This window comes from Lissotriton helveticus, chromosome 6 (genome assembly GCF_964261635.1).
Source record: "Lissotriton helveticus chromosome 6, aLisHel1.1, whole genome shotgun sequence".
In the NCBI taxonomy this organism is placed as follows: Eukaryota; Metazoa; Chordata; class Amphibia; order Caudata; family Salamandridae; genus Lissotriton; species Lissotriton helveticus.
In genome coordinates this window covers 437,538,534-437,559,274 of record NC_136067.1, presented here as the reverse complement: position 1 = coordinate 437,559,274, position 20,741 = coordinate 437,538,534, and the positions used below count along the sequence as shown (strand labels likewise).

At 42.3% G+C, this 20,741-nt stretch overlaps 1 protein-coding gene across 1 annotated transcript in view; it reads left to right on the top strand.

The window, feature by feature from the left end:
• The window catches only part of TPO (thyroid peroxidase), a 1,097,706-nt gene extending 1,077,586 nt beyond the window's left edge, over window positions 1-20,120 (top strand). Inside the window, exon 17 of the mRNA XM_078646792.1 lies at window positions 19,715-20,120. Coding sequence (XP_078502918.1) covers window positions 19,715-19,753 — 39 coding nt within the window. The 3' untranslated portion in view covers window positions 19,754-20,120. The remainder of the gene's footprint in view (window positions 1-19,714) is intronic.
• The last annotated feature ends 621 nt before the right edge of the window (window positions 20,121-20,741 follow it).

Sequence of the window (20,741 nt, the reverse complement as noted above, 5' to 3'; positions counted from 1 at the left end):
GACTTTGAGTAAAAGGCTTGCGAGCACTCATGGCCCCCGCCCGTCCCTCTGCCCGTCCCTAGGTGCGCACCTGCGGCTGCTTGACTTACCTCAGCCGCCTCTCCTCCCCGCGCTGCTGAATTTACCGCTCCACTGCTCCTCCGCTTCTCGCCGCTCCTCCCCGCCTGTCCGCCGCTCACCGCTCCTCCCCGCCTGTCCGCAGCTCCTCCCATCGCTCATGTCCGCCGCTCTTCCTGTTGCTCCTGAACGCCGCTCCTCCCCGCGCTCCAGATGTCATCATGCACGTCGCGGCCGGCGCTACTTGCAAGGGACTACTTTTTTTTATTCCTAAATTTTTTAAAGAACGTATATTTTTCATTTTTATATAGCCTATGTCCTTCTGCTTGCCCTGAGGTTTTCAAAGATGTCTTGGGTGTTTGGATTGGTGGTGTACTTTTCGAGTTTACCTGGCTCAAAGGACACAGTTCTCTCTTTATAATAGTAGTATAGATTTACTTCTCTATTCGAACTGAGCATTTGTTTTAATAAAATGTTAATCTTTTAGAATCGTCTTTCCCTCCTAAAAAATGCTCAGGATCTGAAAACCCGCCAAGATATTGAACGATCAAACCTCTTCCTAATGTACTGTATTAGATACAATCATGGACAATTGCACTAATGATGTTAATACAGTGCACGGAAATTTTATGAAATGATATTATTGAGAAGTCTTAAACCATGAACTTTGCTGATGTAACTTTTGTTACTTTTTTTATAGAGAAATTGTAATGGTTTTAATTGACCGGACAATAAACTCTTACTTACTTGTAAGGTGTCCGGAGACTTAGCTTTGCTGGAGGTTCCTCAAAGCACACCCCAACCACCCAATGGTAGCCATCTGCCTGGGGAGACCCCAGAATACCTCACCACAGTGCATTTGACCCCATTGTGCCTCACTGGCCGAATTGCCTGTTGCATGCAGTCTGGTAGAGCACGTCGTCATTGCTTATGACTGGGCCATCCAGCTTGCAGTGCCTTTCTTGTTGTTCTAAATGGTCCAGCAATGTGCATACTCCAGCAGTATTGGGGTTTATCACAGCACATTTCTTAGGTGCATGTACTGATTTTTTCCCTGGACACCTATTGCTTCAGCCGCAAATCGTATAGCATGTAAATCACCAACCTATTGTTTACTCTTAATTCTGTACACCATTCCCTAATTGGCAGTGGACAAGTAAGAAGTAAAATGACTGTTACTCTTACAAATATATCTCAAAGTAAATCCAATATTTCCATTTTAATTCTTTGCACCATTCACAAAGATAGACCTATGAATAGGCCTGGAACTATGGAGATGGTCCGCCATGAAACCACTGGGCCGTTTGAACGGTACCTTGTTACCAACAGTAAAGGCCGCTTGTAGTGGCTCTATGGTATTAGCCAGCATTTACCTAAAGAAACGCAAGACTATGGGGCCCATTATGATGGCGGCGGATTGCCCCCGCCAGGCTGGCGGTGGCCACCGCCAGCCTGGCGGGGGCAATCCGCCCGCCCTCAACTCTCGTTTCCCCCCCCGCCATATTAGTATGGCGGGGGGGACCTCGGCGGATGGAAAGACCGTCCGCCGCTTCTCCGCCCCGGTCGCCTTGCGGCCGGGGCGGAAAAGGAATAATATGGTGGCGGTGTCTATCAGACACCGCCAGCCATATTATGAAAGGCATGCGGACTTCACTCTGGGGGGCCCCTGCGGGCCCCCAGAGTGAAGGACAGTAGGGGGGTGCACACGGGGGGTACCTGTGGTACCCCCCTTCATTTGCATTTACAAAGCGGCAGGCACCGCGCGGTGCCTGCCGCTTTGTAAATGCAAATGCTGGAAAGCATTTTTAGCATTGTGGCGGGCGGTGCAGAGAGCACCGCCCGCCACAATGCTAAAAATACAGGATGTGCCCGCCACTGTGGCGGGCACATCCTAATACCACCCCCGGGACCCCAGCCCTTATGGCGGGCGGTCCTAAACCCTGCTAGGATGTCATCATAGTGAACCCCTTGATGTTGGGATTCCTGCAGCTTTCAGTTTTGTTTATAGGACCAAAAGTACATACTGCCTATCCTGCTTGAAAGCAGGGCCAGACTAGCCGTAGCGGGCACCGGGTGTTTCTCCGGTGGCAAGCCAGGGTGGGTGACCGTTTTGGGCCCGTGGGGGGGGGCGTTTTTGTTACCGGTGCCCGACCATATCGGCCCCTGTAACAAAATCAACAAAAACTGGCCCTAGCAAACAGCTCGGCCACAACCACATCCCTCCTTCCCTTCCTGGTAAGGCACAAACCTGAAACTGAACTTTTATAACAGTAAGGCAATAAAATCAAAGTGATTATTTATTGTAACTAGTAAGTGCATTATAAACCGCAATTACATCCAAAGTCTTCATTCTCTTGTAAAATGAGGTATTTCCGCAGATATATTTTGCTCATGAGAAATAAGGGATTCCCAGATGCTGAGGTCCTAGATTTTGGGTGGTTCTCTTACTCTTTATAACCGAACCCTCAGAGATCTGGTAGAAGCTTCATAGATTGAGGGCAACAAGCCACGGTTTTCAAGGTGGAGCCATAATTAATATGGTAAGAAATATAGGATCTTTTACTGAATGCTAGGACATATGATTCTCTGAAAAGTGGATGTGAAAATGCCAAGTCGGAGCAGTAAAGGGGAGGTAGGATGGAATGGAAGCAGTGGGTTTCAGAAATAAATACCTTAGTTGTGTGAAGTTGGAGTCATTTGGGTAAGAGCATCATTAAACCAAATATGTGCTTAACTATTGAAACATTTTCAAACTTTGTCAAGCAAAGTACATATTTATATGATGTGTTTTAGAATACATTTGCCACCTTTCAAACGTTAGTTGTCTCAACAGAGCATCTAAGCTGAAGATGTGCAATATCATTAAAAAACAATTCAAACTAGATAAATAATGACCCAGAGGAAGAAAGGAGGTAATATAGTAATGATTGCCTGCTGTTTCTGTCACGAACAAACACGCATGATGGAAAACTGCTATAGTGGAAGAGTAGGTGAGCCAAAGGTTTCATAATGACTGTTGTCTTTCAGTTCAGTTGCTTGTCCACGCTTATCCATTCCTATAGCACTGCAAACGCGTCATCCTCAGAGTGCTGAAAAATAATAGTGCATCTCACTTCTCGAAATCATTTTCACTTATTTTATAATAGACAGAATGCCTGCCATGTTATGAATAGTATCCAGAAGGGAGGTGGCTAGCGTTAAAGGTGAACTATTTATCTTCTGACTGCATTCTATGCACTCTGGAGACAGCCAACAGTTGTATGATACCAGATTGACGTGGACTGGGTGAAAATAAAATGTGGACCCTTTTCACAGACAAGCATTTTGTAGTATGTAATGTAGTACTATAGTATTACTACTCAATTAATACAAATTAATACAAAATGGAATACACAAACCTAAGACTGGAGTCCTCTGTATCCTCCCTTCCTATGTTTTCTGTATGGAGATCGCCACCAAGATGAATATTTTGCAGTAATTGTGACTGGAACAAGGGAATGTGTCTGGAAGATGGGGAATTCCTATTACTAAATGGGAGCTATTTCGAAAGTATAAAGAGGTGCTTAGGAATGGACACACTAACACAAACACACACCCACTAAAGAGTAAGAACATTGCTAATCACAAGCTACGCTTTTAAGGATACTATAGTCTTAAGGTTGTTAAAATAGGTGTAACTTTGCTACCTCCCAGCCTTAGAGTAAGTCAAGCATTACAAATGGCCACTCACAGGTACTGAAACATATTCCCATGGTAAACTCACATAAACCCTCTAAATGGGGCGGGCAGACCATTTGCCAGAATTTTGGTGGATGTCCTGTAGCCATCAAATTCTAAATAACTACCTTATTCTTTTTTCATCAAATGTGTTGAACAGCAATGAGATCTGATGCCAAATTGCCTGCTAAAGCTAGACAGTATTTCAGCAGTAATGCTAATCCTTCCCTAATGGCTTTTTTGGACATACCTTGCTCTTAATAAGGATGAGGCTCACTCCATATCTGGACTAATATTGTGTCCATAGAGACTCTATTTTGGTTCCACATACGCAACATGTTTGGCGTGGTTCACTGACAAAATGTCAGTGTTAAAAATGAAGAAGTAAAAAAATTGATGCTAAAATATAGAATGCAAAAATATCGACTCACTATACCTAAACAGGTAAATACAAAAATATCAAAAGAAAAATGTTGATGTAAAAAAAATAGCTGTACAAAATATCAAATTGTATATTAATATATATATATATATATATATATATATATATATATATATATATATATATATATATATATATATTATATAAATATAATATAACATAATAATCGACTCCCTATACTTAAACAGGTAAATACAAAAATATCAAAAGAAAAATGTTGATGTAAAAAAATAGCTGTACAAAATATCAAATTGTAAATATATATACATATATGTATATATATATATATATATAATATAACATAATAAATATGTTAAATAATAAAATTAATATGAAAAAGTAGAATTAATATAAATTAAAAATATATAATAAATAAACGTAATTAAAAAAGTTAAACACACATACATAATTATTTTTATATATTTACTTCAAAACAATTAATAAATATTTTATTTTATAATTTTAAACGGACATGAACAATGTACATATATAAATACACCCACACACATATATGTGCCTGAGCCTGTGTGTAGCAGGCTCAGGGAATGAAATTCCATCAGACCCCCACCCCTGGGAACCTCGGAGTGTAAGGCCATCCAAAACCGAACTGTGTTTGGGCATCACTGGATGTAAGGCGTAACGGAATACTATGTCCGTAGTCTGTTTGGGAGGTGACTAAACTCCGACCTGGATCTTGGAGTGGAGAGGAGGAACGCTGAGGGGGTGGGGCGAAGAGCAACACCAATTAGGAGAGACTCCATAAGACTTTAAATCGGGAGCCCCCACAGCATGTTTCGATATTTGGCAGCGAAACGGGCACTGAAGAGGCCGCAAGGCTGAAACGCGTCTGCCCCTGCGTTTCGCAACTTTGATGAACTGAAGCCCTGTCATATAAATAAAATAACCTGAGCCAGCCAGCATGTGTCGGTTCCCGTTCTTTTGGATGGGAAGTGGTGTGGAGATAGTAGACGGTTAGCAAGTACCGTCTTACCGGCACGCCTTCCGGTCAGGAGCACCGCGTCAAACTTGCTAAAGAGAGTGGCAGCTCGAATAGTAAAGTTTCTAGCAGAGACATCGCGGCGCCCCCTCAAAGCGGTCAGAAGTGCTCACCTGGGATGCTGACTGCGATGGGGAGGAAGCATACGGCGGGCAACACTGGTCCGTTGTGTGTAGCAGGCTCAGGGAATGAAATTCCATCGGACCCCCACCCCTGGGAACCTCGGAGTGTAAGGCCATCCAAAACCGAACTGTGTTTGGGCATCACTGGATGTAAGGCGTAACGGAATACTATGTCCGTAGTCTGTTTGGGAGGTGACTAAACTCCGACCTGGATCTTGGAGTGGAGAGGAGGAACGCTGAGGGGGTGGGGCGAAGAGCAACACCAATTAGGAGAGACTCCATAAGACTTTAAATCGGGAGCCCCCACAGCATGTTTCGATATTTGGCAGCGAAACGGGCACTGAAGAGGCCGCAAGGCTGAAACGCGTCTGCCCCTGCGTTTCGCAACTTTGATGAACTGAAGCCCTGTCATATAAATAAAATAACCTGAGCCAGCCAGCATGTGTCGGTTCCCGTTCTTTTGGATGGGAAGTGGTGTGGATATATATATATATATATATATATATATATTCACTGAAAAAAACATAGGTTTCAGCCACGTTATAGTTAGGAATTAGCATTTAAAAAACCTTAGAAATTCACTGAAAAAACCATAGGTTTCAGCCACGTTATAGTTAGGAATTAGCATTTAAATAAACCTTAGAAATTCACTGAAAAAACCATAAGTTTCACAGATGTTATAGTTAGCTGGACATTTCACTCATACAAAACCATTGAAATTCCCCCGTTATAGTTAATTCAGCTAACTATAATTTGCGCGCCCGCAATGCACTGCTGATGATGTCACATATTACATCACTCATGACATGGTCAGTGACATCACTCATGACATCACAGATGACATCTCAAATGACATCACTGGGGATGGGGTCCCTGGGGCTACCAGTGGCCTGGGAGGGGGGCCGCCCTCCCCATGGAAAAAAAAAATATATATTTTTTTTTAAAAAGGCCGGCCCCTCTCCATAAGAAAAAAAAGACTTGGCCATGCCCCGGGGGATCGCGTCCCTGGGGTCCGGAATTGGCCACCGGAGGGGGGGGCCACGCGGCCCCCTTCCCGTAAAAAATTTGCAAAAATGTGTATTTGGGGGTGAGGACCTGGGGGATGGGGTCCCCAGGGCCCAAAAAAAGTAAAAGGAAGGGGCCCCCGCATATATTAAATTATAGCTCCGGGGGTGACTGTCCCCGGGGCATTGTGGGGCGATTGGGACCCCCCCACACTATTTTTTCAACAATGTCCCCCAGGATTTGCCCCCCTCCCCGGGGGCAAATTAACATATTTACCGCAGGAGACCGCGGCAACATTCTAAACCAGCCTTCATTGCATTCCACTGTAGCAATTCCGTCAGAGCTCTACGGAGTCCATCAGGAGCCAAAAGGGTTCCATCATTGCTAATCCACAAGACACTACAGTCTGTACTTAATGATATTTCAATAGAAGCTGCAGCTCAATTATTGGCTTCGGAAGTTCTTTGTTTTTGGGAAATCAACATACAGTACATATCCCTGTGACCAGAAGAGTATGATGACCATAACAATATATTCCTACTTGTTTCCATTAATTTTTATTTCAATTATTAGTTTATTTTGGGAAAACCTGAATGATATACATAAATGACCCCTTGATGAATTTTGAACTTTATCTACTTTTCAGAACTGTATGGGTTTCAGGATTCTGTATGGGTTTCACGCTGTTTTCACCACAAACAACACATATATAGAAACCAAAAATAATTTACTAAAATGTATAAAAATCTAAAAACAGTGATTTCAAATATATTTTGTATATAACTGTTGGTTCCTGTAAGCTGGAAAGATGGTGACTGTAGCAAAGCAAATCATTTGATGGCACCTTTTCAGACACAAAACACACTTTCTTGCACAGCACATATTTCCCATTGAAAACTAAAATGCTATATTGTTATTATTGTTTCAGTTCACTACAGAGAATACCTTTAGAAACCTAAACATGTGCGAATGAAAATACATAGACACATAATGAAAAATTCAAGTGCCCTACTCTCCATTCTTGCCCGATATTTATAACATTTTTTTATATTGTTCTGTAATCCTTTTTATGTGTCTGTTTTTTTTGTCTCTAGTATCAGCTACATCAAAGAGGTATAGCAAACCCTGCTTGGTTCTGATCAAAGCAATAAATCTATATGACAAAAATCACAAGACCTGGAACAGAAGGAAATACCAAGCATTGGCAATGTAAATAGGTCTGGATAATGATTAAAAGGGCCTTTTGTGTCATTGATGTATTTAGGGACTCACCAGCACTTCATAAATGCATTTAGTCACTCACTTGTGCACTCATGCATCCATTCATCCATCCAGTTACTCATTCTCGCATTCAACCTCTGACACAACCACAATTAAACACAGACAAACAACAATTTATGCAAGATATATTCAAAGAATGCAGACGTGGACAAGTGGACATGTGATCAGAAAATGTTTTTACTCACACTATTTCTATTTCCTTCCCTTTTAAAAAAGTATGTTCCTAAATGATCACATGGTGTTAGCTGCACTGAATGTTTAGTTGTAGAGTGGGAACCTGTAGCCAGTCATATTCCAATTAGGTTTCTCTGAAATGTCCTGCAAAAGACTGAATGAAGTTACTGAGGACGATTTCTATGTATTTCTGACTGTTTTTTGTTTCAGGTGGGGAACCAATATTTTTCTTATTTTTAATAGATTTCTGTCTATCTAGAGGTCTTTGAAACTTTATTTGATAGGCGGTCATACAGTTTTTGCTTTATTTATAGGCGGTCATGCAGTTGTTACTATTTTGTTTATTTTTTAAAGTGGAAAATAACCTGATATGCTATACTCCTGGAATTTATATCACACACCCTATGTATTTCATTTTGGGAAGTTTCAAAACCAGGAGATGATCTGTTTCCCATTAAAAATCAGGTGCCAACATCACAGATAAAACTAATTTAAATTGCTACCTAATTTAGATGTAATTATTCAGACAGCTTCCTACTTTGTTTGCTCTTGTGTTGCTCCTTATACATGTCAGAGTATCTACGTGAAATAGTCTGACTACTGCAGTGTTTGCCTCGGGTATTGTACAAGCTAATAGTATGCGCACAATGTGACATTCACACTTCTCCATTTTTGAAATTTTCTACCCCACTAAGCCCAAGAACTCGCAGAGTCAAAGCGTGTTGTCTAGGGCGTAGCCTTTTATTCACATCAAACCAGGTAATTCTTCACAGACCAATAGGAGAAGACCATCCTGTTTGGATATATACAATTATTCAAAGCATCACGCTTTAGCCGCATCAACCTGTCAAAGGCATTAAGTAAATCAGGCACGACATTACTTGAACTTCAGTTTTGGCTGTACAATTTAGTGGCAACAACATGTCAAAGTCAATAAGAAAATTAGGCACAACATTACACCTGCACTTGAGCTTGGCCTTACAATGGAACTTTACCAACTCATCCTTCCCGCCAAGCTCTCCACTCAGCTGCGCACATTGTGCTGGCAGGCCCCAACGCGCACTGCAAACAGTTGTATTAATTTCAATCCAGGGCACCACATAACGCACCAGCCCACCAGGGTGCCTGAACACGGGCAGCCTCCCCAAAGTTCCACTCAGTCCATATGTTGCGAGTTAGGGCAGTAGAGTCCAGGACTACCGGCAGGTCACTCCTCCTTTTCGGCATACCCTCAGCACACCTGGATGCTATCCCCTCCTGGGGTCCATCCAGTCTCTGTACTTCTCTTGTTGTGCATCCCCCTTTGTTGTTAACTGTCAGTGCTCCGCCACAAAGCCTCGTTCTTCTGCCGGGTGGGTGGGTGGTCAATGCCGCGCCTCTGCAGCTTGCTGGAGGTCTGAGGGGACAAAGAGGCTGAATACTCCAGGGTGCCGCCTTATATAACTCCTCCTTGCATTCCTGCGCGCCCTGATGAGTTCACCGTCCCTCCTTACTCAATACACCACCCCTTCTTATCCGACCAGGGGGCTTCGTCACATGGCGCAACTAAGGGCACCCCTCCCCTAGGCGCGGGGGCGCCTGTGCAGGATGTGCTTCTTCCATAGTATGCCTTCGGTGACGGTTTTTCTCACCATTCACCAAAGATATGGAATATATTTGGGAACCAGGTTTGGCCTTGCAAATAGGAACCATGAATTTAAAAATCTCACTAGTATTAATGGATTTATTAATTATCACATTAGGGTAAGAGAATGGTTTGCATAGAGTCTTACATGCAATTGTTAAAAAACATACAGAAAAACTTACTTTTTTGGCATTTCATATCTACTTTTTAGGTGGATGACTATCTTTAAAATGCTCTGAAAGGAGCTGGTGTATTTCCAGATTATGAACGTACAGGCAGTAAGGGAGGTTATCTCTCATTGGGAAAAACAATTTCCTTGTAACGAACAACGATTAAGGGCCAGATGTAAGAAGCTTTTTTCTGGTCGCAAATACCCCGATTCACGAATTGGGCCGTTTGCGACCATAAAAAAGCATTTTCTGATGTACCATACCCTATTTGCGAAACAGTAACCTATTACCTAATCGCAAATTGGGTTTGCAATTTGGGAAGAGGTGTGTTTAGGGCGTCCCTTCTCAATACAAAGAGGTGTGGCGCCGCGGCCAGGGCGACTGACGCTGGAATCTGGGGACCACGGTTCGATCCCCGGCTCCGGCGGCAGGTTAGCCCAGCACCATGTGACTCTGGGCAATAGCTCGCTTAATCTTCCCGAAGGCCCCCAGCGCCTAGAGACCCTTACGGGTGATTGTGCGCTTTACAAATGTGGACTTTACTTTACCGAATCGGACCGCAATGAATGTTTTGTGACCGAAATGGGGTCGCAAAATAATCGCATTTTACCACCAACTTCAAGTTGGTGGTAACCCTTTGCAAATGGGAAGGGGTCCCAAAGGTACCCCTTCCCCTTTGTGAATGGTATTACAAAAAACATTGCAGAGCAGGCAGTGGTCCCAAGAACCACTGCCTGCTCTAAAAAATGAAAACTTTTAATTTTTCTTTTTTAAACACACCCGTTTTCCTTTCAAAAAAATGCTTTACTTAGAAGCAATCACGGACATGGTGGTCTGCTGACCCCAGCAGGCCACCATTCCAAGATTTTAGTGACTCCCAATGGGTCTCAAATTGCTACTTACCTCATTAATATTCATGAAGTAGGTTTTGGAGTTTCATACATTAGGAATAGAAATTACCTAATTGTGATTCGCAGAACATTGCAAGTAGGTAATCTCTATTACTAGTATTGGTACTGATGGCCCTTTATGTTAATTTGAAAATTAGCATCAGATGTCCATATGCAAAATTTCAGCCTGGTGGAAAATGTAAATAGGTACACTTTAGACATACAAATATAACTTGAAAACCCTCAATTGTCATGGGTTTCCAAGAATACTCATAGTATTCACATAGAACTAATTTAAAAAATGGAGATTTGATTCAAACATTAGACTAATCAGACAGAATTTCAGTCTGCTTTATCCGTCAGAACTGTGCCAGCAGTTTTGATCCGAAAACATTTGCACAGGACTAGTTTATTTTTCACTGCAGTTTCTAATCACATTATCTCACACATAACGTTTGTGTGTTATAGTTTGGAAAACTGGGCCCAGCTACGAGTCACGGAAAAAGGTATGAGAAAGAGAGGCGTCGGTGTTTTCAAATCCTGAAAATACGCTAAAGAGGTTGGATAGATGCACTTATAAATTCCTCAATCAATTTGATGCATGAACGCTAGAAAAGTGGTACCAGACTGTGAACAAAAAAGACTGATAGTTAAGGCGTAAAGTGGTGCTCAGATACTCCCGGTGAAGTGAGAGTCTGTGGCAGAACAAAGTGACCTCACAGTATTAGGAGGCGAGTGACAGACAGCACAGCACTTATTAGGCATTCTCCTGCACCAGGTCACAGAAAAGTAACCTGCTGAGGACGGTGTCGGTAGCAAGAATACAGCAAAGCGAGCGACCCATAAGGTTGTTCATTACACACGAACATAGGAAAGCATTTTGGTGGAATTAGGCTGGCAAATGTTAACAGCGGTGCTGACAAATGAATGAATGGGCGTATATATTGTTAAAAGGAAAAAACTTGGAACCAGGGGGAAAGAAGGCCGATACATTCAATTGTCCAGGAGAAGTGCAAATGACTTTTTGCCCACCCATTAATGAGGGTTTGATGACATAGGAAGGTGGCACACTTCTGTATGCGAGGAGAGCTATGGTATTTTCCGGATTTGCAACAGGAAGCAGCTCTGTAGACACTACATTATTAACCATTGTGGCCCAAGATCAGTAGGCATACGTATACAAGCGAGATCTGATATGTCACAGGTTCAATAAGCATTAATGGACTCTAAAGTGGACTCTAGTCAAACTTGATGAAGCTGGAGACAATTGCCTTCAAGAAGGCTCTGACTTGATCAGCGAGCTAGAGTGATATCTGTACAATGGGTGTTGCTGTGGGCATTCCACTGCAACACCCTTTGCTTTTTTACGCTGCCCCAGATTACAAGAATGTGTAAATCTGAGGCAGCACCAAAAACTAACGCCATGAAAAAGCAGGTGTTAGATTGGGGCAACAAAAAGAAAGACTTTATTTTCTCCTCCTTTTTGCTTTTTCTATTCGTGCTGCATTCTGCAGCACATATAGAATGAGCAAGTCACAGTTGAACCTTCCTACACATAAACAATCATTCCCTGCAACAGAGATACCCTTGCACCATGGTGCAAGGAGACCTGCATTGGAAATCATCCCTGCAATGAAAGCACCTTTGCACCATGGCACAATGTGGCAGAACTATATAGCACCAGTGCAAAGGAAAATACAAGGGTGCGCCATATACGTGCAAATATGGCGCATCCCTGCATTTTCCAAATGACGCAGTGTGGCTCTGCAGAATATGCCACAATGCCACACTGTGCCATTTCCTTGAAATATACCCCATAATGTGCTATACACACGGGCTAACAGTACAGTAGACACTGAGACACTCGATCACTAACTGCAATCTGTGAGACTGTGGCTGGGACATATAATACTGAATGATTAATAGTGCTAAATTGTGAGCAAGCTAGTTGAGACCAGATGAGATCAGGCAGGTGATCCGGTGCAGCAAAGTTAAATTTTTAGGCATTGACCCTTACTCTAGGGAAGGAAAAGGGAGCCCACATAATAAAGTGGAAGATAAAGACGCATGCCAGAAAGTGAATTCTGGTAAATTTAGCTCTGCATCTCTGAATTTATCTCATGAATTTTGATTGCACTTTAATGGAGGCGAAAATAAGAACATTGCTGGTTCACATGTCCCTGCTCTGCCAAGACCTACAGAGTGCAGTCAATAGAGTCACAAAGAAAGAGAGCTCATATCTAAGCAAAACAAAAGGATCTAAAAAATAAAATGTTATGTTACATATGTTACATTACGTTACATTGGTGTACTATGTTATTTTTTTTTGTCATCATATATTTGTATGATGCAAAGTAAAATTTCCAACATAGCTGAACATTTATATTACCTCATAGGAAATTAGAATTCATGGAAGTCCATCCCCCCTGACCATTGTCAGGACTGACAGGATCCCAAAATAGGGTAGAGGGTAGAAATACACAGCTGATACATGAAATAATATTCAGGTCAAGTGGGTAAAATAGCAGCCTTGTAAATATTTTTCGAAGGAACAAACCAGTTTCACTATGGCCAAGCCATCTCTAGGCACACCACTGATACCTCTAATAGAAATATGCAGAGCTATAAGAATGGAGACACCATCCTTTGGATCACAAAGAACAAATGTTAATTCTACTTTGATTGAATAGAATAGTTGTGCTTTCCATTAATGTTATGGTATGTCATGTCATGATATATTTGTTTGTATAGCACACTAATCCCCAAAGATAGCATCCATGCCCTTGAGCAGATGTGAGGGCCCCAAGGCACTCATACAATGAGCCAGATCTTCAGATTCTTGTGGAACTCTAGAAGTGAGGAGGAGGCTATGTTGTTTTGAGGGAAGTCATTCCATGTTTTGGTTACATGTAGGACAATGAGTGACCTCCAGTTTTGTTTCTGTGGATGCAAGGAATGGGTGCAAGGAAGAGTGAGGCGGAACATAGGTATTTGGTGGGTTGGTGAAAGTGGATGTGGCTGTTCAGGTAATCTGGTCTTGTGTTGTGTAGGACTTTGTATGTGCGAATGAGAAGTTTGAATTTATTTTGCTTGTGAATGGGGAGCCTGTGAAGCTTTTTGAGGTGCGGTGTGATGTGGGTGTGGCGTAGCTTGGAAGGTTGAGTATGAGTTTTGTGGAGGTCTTCTGGATGCTCTGGAGTTGGTGCAGGAGTTGTTTGGAGATTCCGGTGTATATAGTGTTGCCGTAGTCCAGTCCGCTAGTGAGGAGTGCTTGTGTGACAGTTCTTCTGGTGTTCCGAGGCAACAATTTGAAGATCTTTTGTAGCTTGCATGGGATGGGGAATCAAGAGGTACAGTCTGTGATAACTTGAGCCATCATGTTGAGCTTGTTGTCTAGGATGATACCAAGATTTCTTGCTTAGTCTGTTGGTATGGGTATTGGTCCTAGCTTCTACAGCCACCTGGTAGAGGTCATGTTGCCAAAGACCAGTACCTCTGTCTTGTCTGAGTTGAGGTGCACGCAGTTAGCTCCCAAACGCCACCTCCGATCAGCCAACCACGCCCTCGCCGCCGTCCCCCGCATCCGAAGAGCGACTACAGGAGGAAGGTCCTTCTCCTACCTGGCCGCCATGACCTGGAACTCCCTCCCGACCGACCTGCGCCTGACCCGAGACCACCTCTCCTTCAGGAAGAAGCTGAAGACCTGGCTGTTCGAGCAGTAGCGGCACCCCTCCTCCCCCAGCGCCTTGAGACCCTACGGGTACGTAGCGCGCTATATAAATGTCATTGATTGATTGATTGATCCAGTCTGCTACCCTGGTAGGCAGTTTATGAAGTTGGTGCTGGTGGTAGTTGTCTTGTCTGTCAGGGAGAGGATGACTTGGTGTCTTCGGCGTAGGAGATGACAGTGATGTTTTGTGAACGGATGATGTTCGCTAGCGATGTCATGCATATGTTGAAAATGGTGGAGCAAAGGGACGATCCCTGTGGGACTCTGCATATTAATCTCTTGGTCTCAGATTTAAAGGGTGACAGTCTGACCCTCTGGGATCTCCTGTGAGTAAGGAACAGATCTATTTGAGAGCAGATCCCTCTATGCCAATCATGTGGAGTTTTCTGATGAGAGTGTTATCAGAGACAATGTCAAAACCCGCGGAGAGGTCAAGCAGGATGAGGACAGCTGTTTTTCCTTCGTCCAGGATGATTCAAATGTTGTCAGAAGCCGTGATGAGTGCTGTGGTTCTTTCTGAATTCTGATTGAGCATTATCAAGAAGATAGTGAAGTTTGAGGTGGGTTGTGAGTTGCTTCTTTATGGCCTTCTTAATCACTTTGGCTACATAGAGTAGCAGGGAGATGTGTCGGAATGTGCTCCAATTGATTTGGGTTGGCTGTGGGCTTCTTGTGTTTGGTGCTGATTTCTGCATGTTTCCATTCCTCTGGGAAAGTGGCAGACTTGATGAATGTGTTGATGATGTGGGTCTGGATGGTGCTGATTGCCGATGTTCCCAGGTTGAAGATGTAGTGGGGGCATGGATCAACTGAGGCCCCTGGGTGGATGACATGCATGATTGCCAATGTGTCGTTTATGGGGAGGGTTTTCCATTTGGTCAGGCTGCCATCTTGGTTGGTGATGGATAGGCCAGCAACAAAAACTCTGAGTTTGAGTTGGTGGGAGCAGTTACTGTGGATGTTTGCGATTTCGCTCTAGAAGAAGTTGGATAGATTGTCATAGAGTTGTTGGGAGTCATCAATATTGTTGACAGTGGCTATGGGTGAGGTGAAATCCTTAATGATTGGGAAAATATTCTTGCAGCTTTTGGAGCTTAGTTCGATACGGTCCACTAGTCCTTTTTACTTGGTGTCTCTTATTTACTGGTAACTGCACCTGAGTGCAGCCTTGTAGGTAGTTATGTCTGTGGTGTCATGGCTGGCTCTTAATTTCTTTTCTAGCGGTTTACAGAGTCGCTTAGTGTACCAGAGATCTTCTGTGAAATGGCTGGCTTGCTTGTCTAACTACTATACTTGTTGTGTTTGATGGGTGAGAGGGAGTTTGCAAAGTTGTTGATCTAGTTGATGAAGTTGTTGATGTCCTTGTCAAGGTTGCCTATGAGGCTAGGTTGATCTGTGCTAAGGGTGCTGAGCCAGTCTGCTCCAGTGATTTTGCCCCAGCTGAGGCTTGAAATGCTGAACCTTGGCGGAGTGGTCAGTCCATGTGACTGGTATGGTGATGTGGTATTTGATGTTTTGCTTGTGGTCAAGATGGGGTCAACTGCATGTCCTACAGTGTGTGTTGGGTTCTGGTATAAGCAAGTGAGTCTGATGTCCCTCAAATGTTTTAGGAGGGCTGTTGAGCAGGGGAAATTACGGTTTTCCAGGTGAAATTTGAGAGAACCATGGAGAATGTAGGCTCTAGAGTTAATGGTGAGCAGAGGGATGAAGTTAGTGATGAGATTGTTAAAGGAGGTACATGGTCTTGGTGGTCAGTAGGAGACGGTTCCGTTAACGGTTAAGTTTTCAGAGATTTGCAGCTTGAACTGCAGGTGTAATTTTCTGTGGATGTTGCACATTTGATGTATTCCTTGTAGGTGATACCAAGTGATCCTCCTGGCTTGTGAAAGTGGTCCTGTTAAATGATCTTGTAGCCAGCTGGGATTGTCAAAGCGACATGGGGAGCTAATGAGGGGTTGAGCCAGGTATCTGTGATGAAGAGGATGTCGGGTGCCGACGGCCGCTACTCAGCAGGTTCCATATTTTGGTTGTGTGTTTGCTGAGTGATCATGTGGTGAGATGCATGCATGTGAGTGGGTGTTGATGTGTGGGTTTGCTGTGGAGTGTGTTGTAGGGTGGGGGTGTAGGGATTGTTGGCGCTTGTTTATTGGGAGGAATGTTGAGGGTGGTGTTAGTATTTCAGTGGATGGTGTGGGTAGGTGGTGCTGGAGAACGAGCAAAGGGTGCAGCTAAAAGCTCCTACTGTGGTGTGAGGTGCAGCATATAAGCAGTTTGGGGAATGGCCTCCAGGGTCTAGTGTCCTGAGGAGTGCTGTGAAGTTCGCTGGGTGAGAATGAACCAGGGTTCCTGGCACTGGACACCTCTGTGTTGCAGCTGTCATTAGTTAGGTACTGGTAGGGGGAGAGTGCAGGGTGTTGTGATGTCATTTCCTGTGCTCATGAGTGGTGTGAAAAAAAATCCTCATGCTTGGCTTCTTCTTTTGAAGATGGTTCAAGAGGGAAAACAAGTAAGGTCACTCCCTGTCCAGATAGAGGATTGGAAATTCAGTGAAGTCTTTTGGAGTGTAGATTGAAGATGCTATATCAAGTTATGTAACTATCTGTGCCGATGCATGATGGGAAATGAAGCCCTCTTGCTTGACCTCTTCTTTTAAAGACAATTTTGTCAGGAGAACCAGTAAGGTCACTTCCTGTCCAGATGGAGGATGAGAACTTCAGTTATATCACTTCCTGTGTAGGCGGATGATGGAAGATCCAGTAATCTCACTTACTTTGCTGGTTGGTGATGGGAAAGGAAGTCCTCTTGCTTGGCTTCTTCTTTCAACTGCAGTGTTGGCAAGAAAACAAGTTAGGTCACTTCCTGTTCAAATGGATGATGAAAAATTCATGGATGTCACTTGCTGTGTAGATGGATGATGGGAGATCCAGTGATGTCACTTCCTGCAGTGATGGGATTAACACTATAGTAGTGATGAAGCAATGCAAATTATTTGATGAACAAAAACAAATGAAGGCAATGAACTTGCTATTGAAGTCAGACTGTATGCAGATTCTGAGATGCACCTGAGAGTGGACATCTAGAAAGAGAAACATTATGAATGGGAATAACATCCAGGATGCAAGACAGTTAAAAATGTAGAGACAAATGCAACTAATGATAGTGTAACAGCAGGAAGTATATTGACATTAGCTCAGAAAGACTATGAGTCAATGAATTCATGAGCAGGACTACTGAAATAATAAACATGAATTCAGTGACCAATAGTAGGATGTACCCAAAGTTGTAATGGTCTGTTGGTTTAGGGAAATATAAACAGCAACTTTAAGAATGTAGCCAACACGCATTTAAAACAATAATGTCCTCCTGGTAACTGGAAACCTGTTCAACGATTCAGAACAAAGTTAGATACATTTGAAACTCAGGCTCCCGAACATCCAAGAGTTTATTGCCAACTTGGCAAATACGAGGTAACAAATATAGAACTGTTAAGACAAGGGCATGATACAGGGCCGGAAGAAAAGGCACGTAATAGACAGACTCAAAATGAGTTAGTGAAGCAAAAAAAAGCACACAGATTAAATCAGAATACTACATAAGACAGCCACAGCAGACACGTGAGGACCTGGAGGGAAATAAAGCGCTGCTTGGCAAATTCAAGTTATAATAAATGCCCTGACCACATCCAATAAACTTAATGGTAGGAAAAATCAAGGTTTAATAATTGCCCTGGTCACATCATGTAAAATTAATGAAAACGTATCCTAATATTCATAGAGCTCTTAAATGACTTCAGAACTTTCTAATGGGTTTTACATTCACAAAATTTAACATACTATAAAAGGAGCTGCGGCTCATAAGTTAGGGTCAATGGGGTTCTGTCACACACATTTTGATCAAAGTTAGAAACCCTAGTGTTTGGCTGAGTTAACATATCCCTCCATTATTGTATTAGATTTCAGTGGTCCCAAGATATGAAAGACAGAATATCAGTAAACTCATGCTCCAGACATGGGACAAACTCATTTGACCAGATTAATTGATGTTCTCAGTCATATATAAATCAACTCGGGCAAATCTCTGATCAAACCAGTACTTAGTCATATGGCAGAGGTTAGTTGCCAATCAGAACTTTGATTACAAAATAAGGCCTTCAAGTATCTTGGGATTAACGTGACCCGAGAGCCCCTGTTTGAATATAGCACAACCTTCCTGGCACTAGACATCTCTGTCTTTAGCTCCTTAGCTACTTCCGTATTTAGATGAGCTCTGAGCACACCTCCTATTTTTCAGCGATCCAAATTGGTTCACTACCCCAGCATGACTGCACCTGGCTCTCCAGAAGAGGCTTGAGAACAAATAGAAGAAGTCCGCACTGGTATCTCCAAGTCAAAAGAGCTAGTACTTAGGCTGTTGTGTCCGGTTTATTAACTCAACCAGCCAAAGATTTGTATTCCAGCTCTGAGGGTGTTGTGAGTGCCAGAACTAATTTTAAGTTGTTCTGGCTAAAGTACATTTTTATAAAGTTGTTTTTCCACCTAAGTCATTAAAGATATAATTTCACTTTTAAATATAATTTTGAAAATTAAGTGGGGAATAATTGAATGAACTTTCAAGGATTTTCTCAGGCAGAGTACCTTTAGGCAGTAGTCCACCCAGCCCACAGTGCTGCTCCTGGTAGGCACATATTTTGTCATATTTGTGTCTGTGGTGTAACTATACACTGGGGCTCATATAAGACATTAAACTCATGTGCTGGTGAAGTATTTTCTCTGCCATCTAGTTTGGACAGGAATTTTACATAGACCAATTGGGGCAAGAGTACATACATCGTAGCACTGGGGGGAAGTAGTGTCATGATGCACAGAGTCCTAATACCAGCAAAAAGAGGGTACTGATGAATGGGAAAAATCTGCTGTGACCATTCAGAAAAGGTGAATTTGCTTCAGTATTCATTATAGGCCAAGATTTGGTTAAAAGCACTGAAAGAAAGTTGATCTTTGGTCTTGTAGTAGCAAGATAGGAGTTTATACGATGCTAGAGAGAGAGTGAAGCAACATACATGGGCAAGAGGCTGCATGGCAGTGATAGGTGATTGATGATGATGCTCACAAAGATATCTAAAAATATGTGTAGCATGTTTCATTACACCCAGAATAAGGTAACATAAGAGGTGAAACAAAATGCACTATATTTTCATATCTTTTCGTATGCTACTTTCCATGACTTATCTATATAATAACTAGTGTCATTGTTACGCACATTGTTTATAGGTAGCCCATCCATGTTAGGATTTCTTGTTGTATTTGATTGTATTTGATATGTGGTACTCTGACTTGTCTCGGATGAACATAGCAATAGAGATGTTTATAAAAAATATATGGCAAACTAAACACATAAGTCAACGGCGTTGTGGCACATATTATCAACTTATTGCAGATTGTATTATTGGTAGTTATTACTGCAATAGAAAATCAAATCCTCACTTTGCTTTTTTGTTTTCTTTAGGGTTATTCTGGAGGCCCTCAATTTGTACTTCGCATGTAATTCACAGAACTGGAACTTCTTCACAAATCAATTGGGTCATCGCTTTATGACAAGATGTTTTTCAACCAGGCATCTTTAGAATATCCCTCAAAATAGATATGTACTTTTGTTGTCTTGTTTTCGAATTTTCTCTTTAATATGCCCACCTGTGTTATTGAAAAAGACCTCAATTGAATAAACAGATGAAATTCCTAAAGTTGTGTCACTTTTAAAACTAGATGTGGTGAATAGCATCAAAGATACTGGTACGTAGTGCTCTGTGAATCATAAGTGAAATGTAGTGTTGAGAATTCCACAACAGCACTCAACAAAAACCTAGAAAAAGTAACTACCTTCTAGTTGAGTGGCAGGAACCATATAATGAGCGTGAGACCACCCCGTCCTCCCGTCCTCCCCCCCGCACACACGAAAAAGTTTGCAATCTCAATAACATTATATTCCTAACTAAAAGTAAGTGACAATTAAAAAGAGAAGAGGGGGGATGAGATATTTACAGAAAATGAGTAGTATTTGAATAGCAGGGAGAACGTAACCATGAGAATGTGGTATAAAATGTTACACTGGTTATGAAAGAATATTGTAAGCTAAATAGTTTCCAGCAAGGTGATTCTAAATGTATGTGCTGATAATTCAGCAAGAAGAATTGCTAAACCTTAGTGGCTTATCTGTGGTCTGATTATTTGAAGTCTTCATATCTGATGTCAGCTGTGAAACAGTACATTAAATTCATACTTTAAGAATCAAAATACAAAAGCATGTCTGGAGTTGATGTGAAACATACTGTGGAATGGTTGAGTAACAACAAGCAGTAATGGATGAATTTATCTGGGGAGCTGTGTTGCTGTAAATAAATTGTAATAGCGGTAAAGATATCTTATATTATTCAACCCTTACAAACCAACATAACTAAAGTATTTCCAAGAGATGTCTTGGTCAGGTCATACGGCCACATGCATCATTGTTGGTTTTTGCGATTCCTAAATTGCGA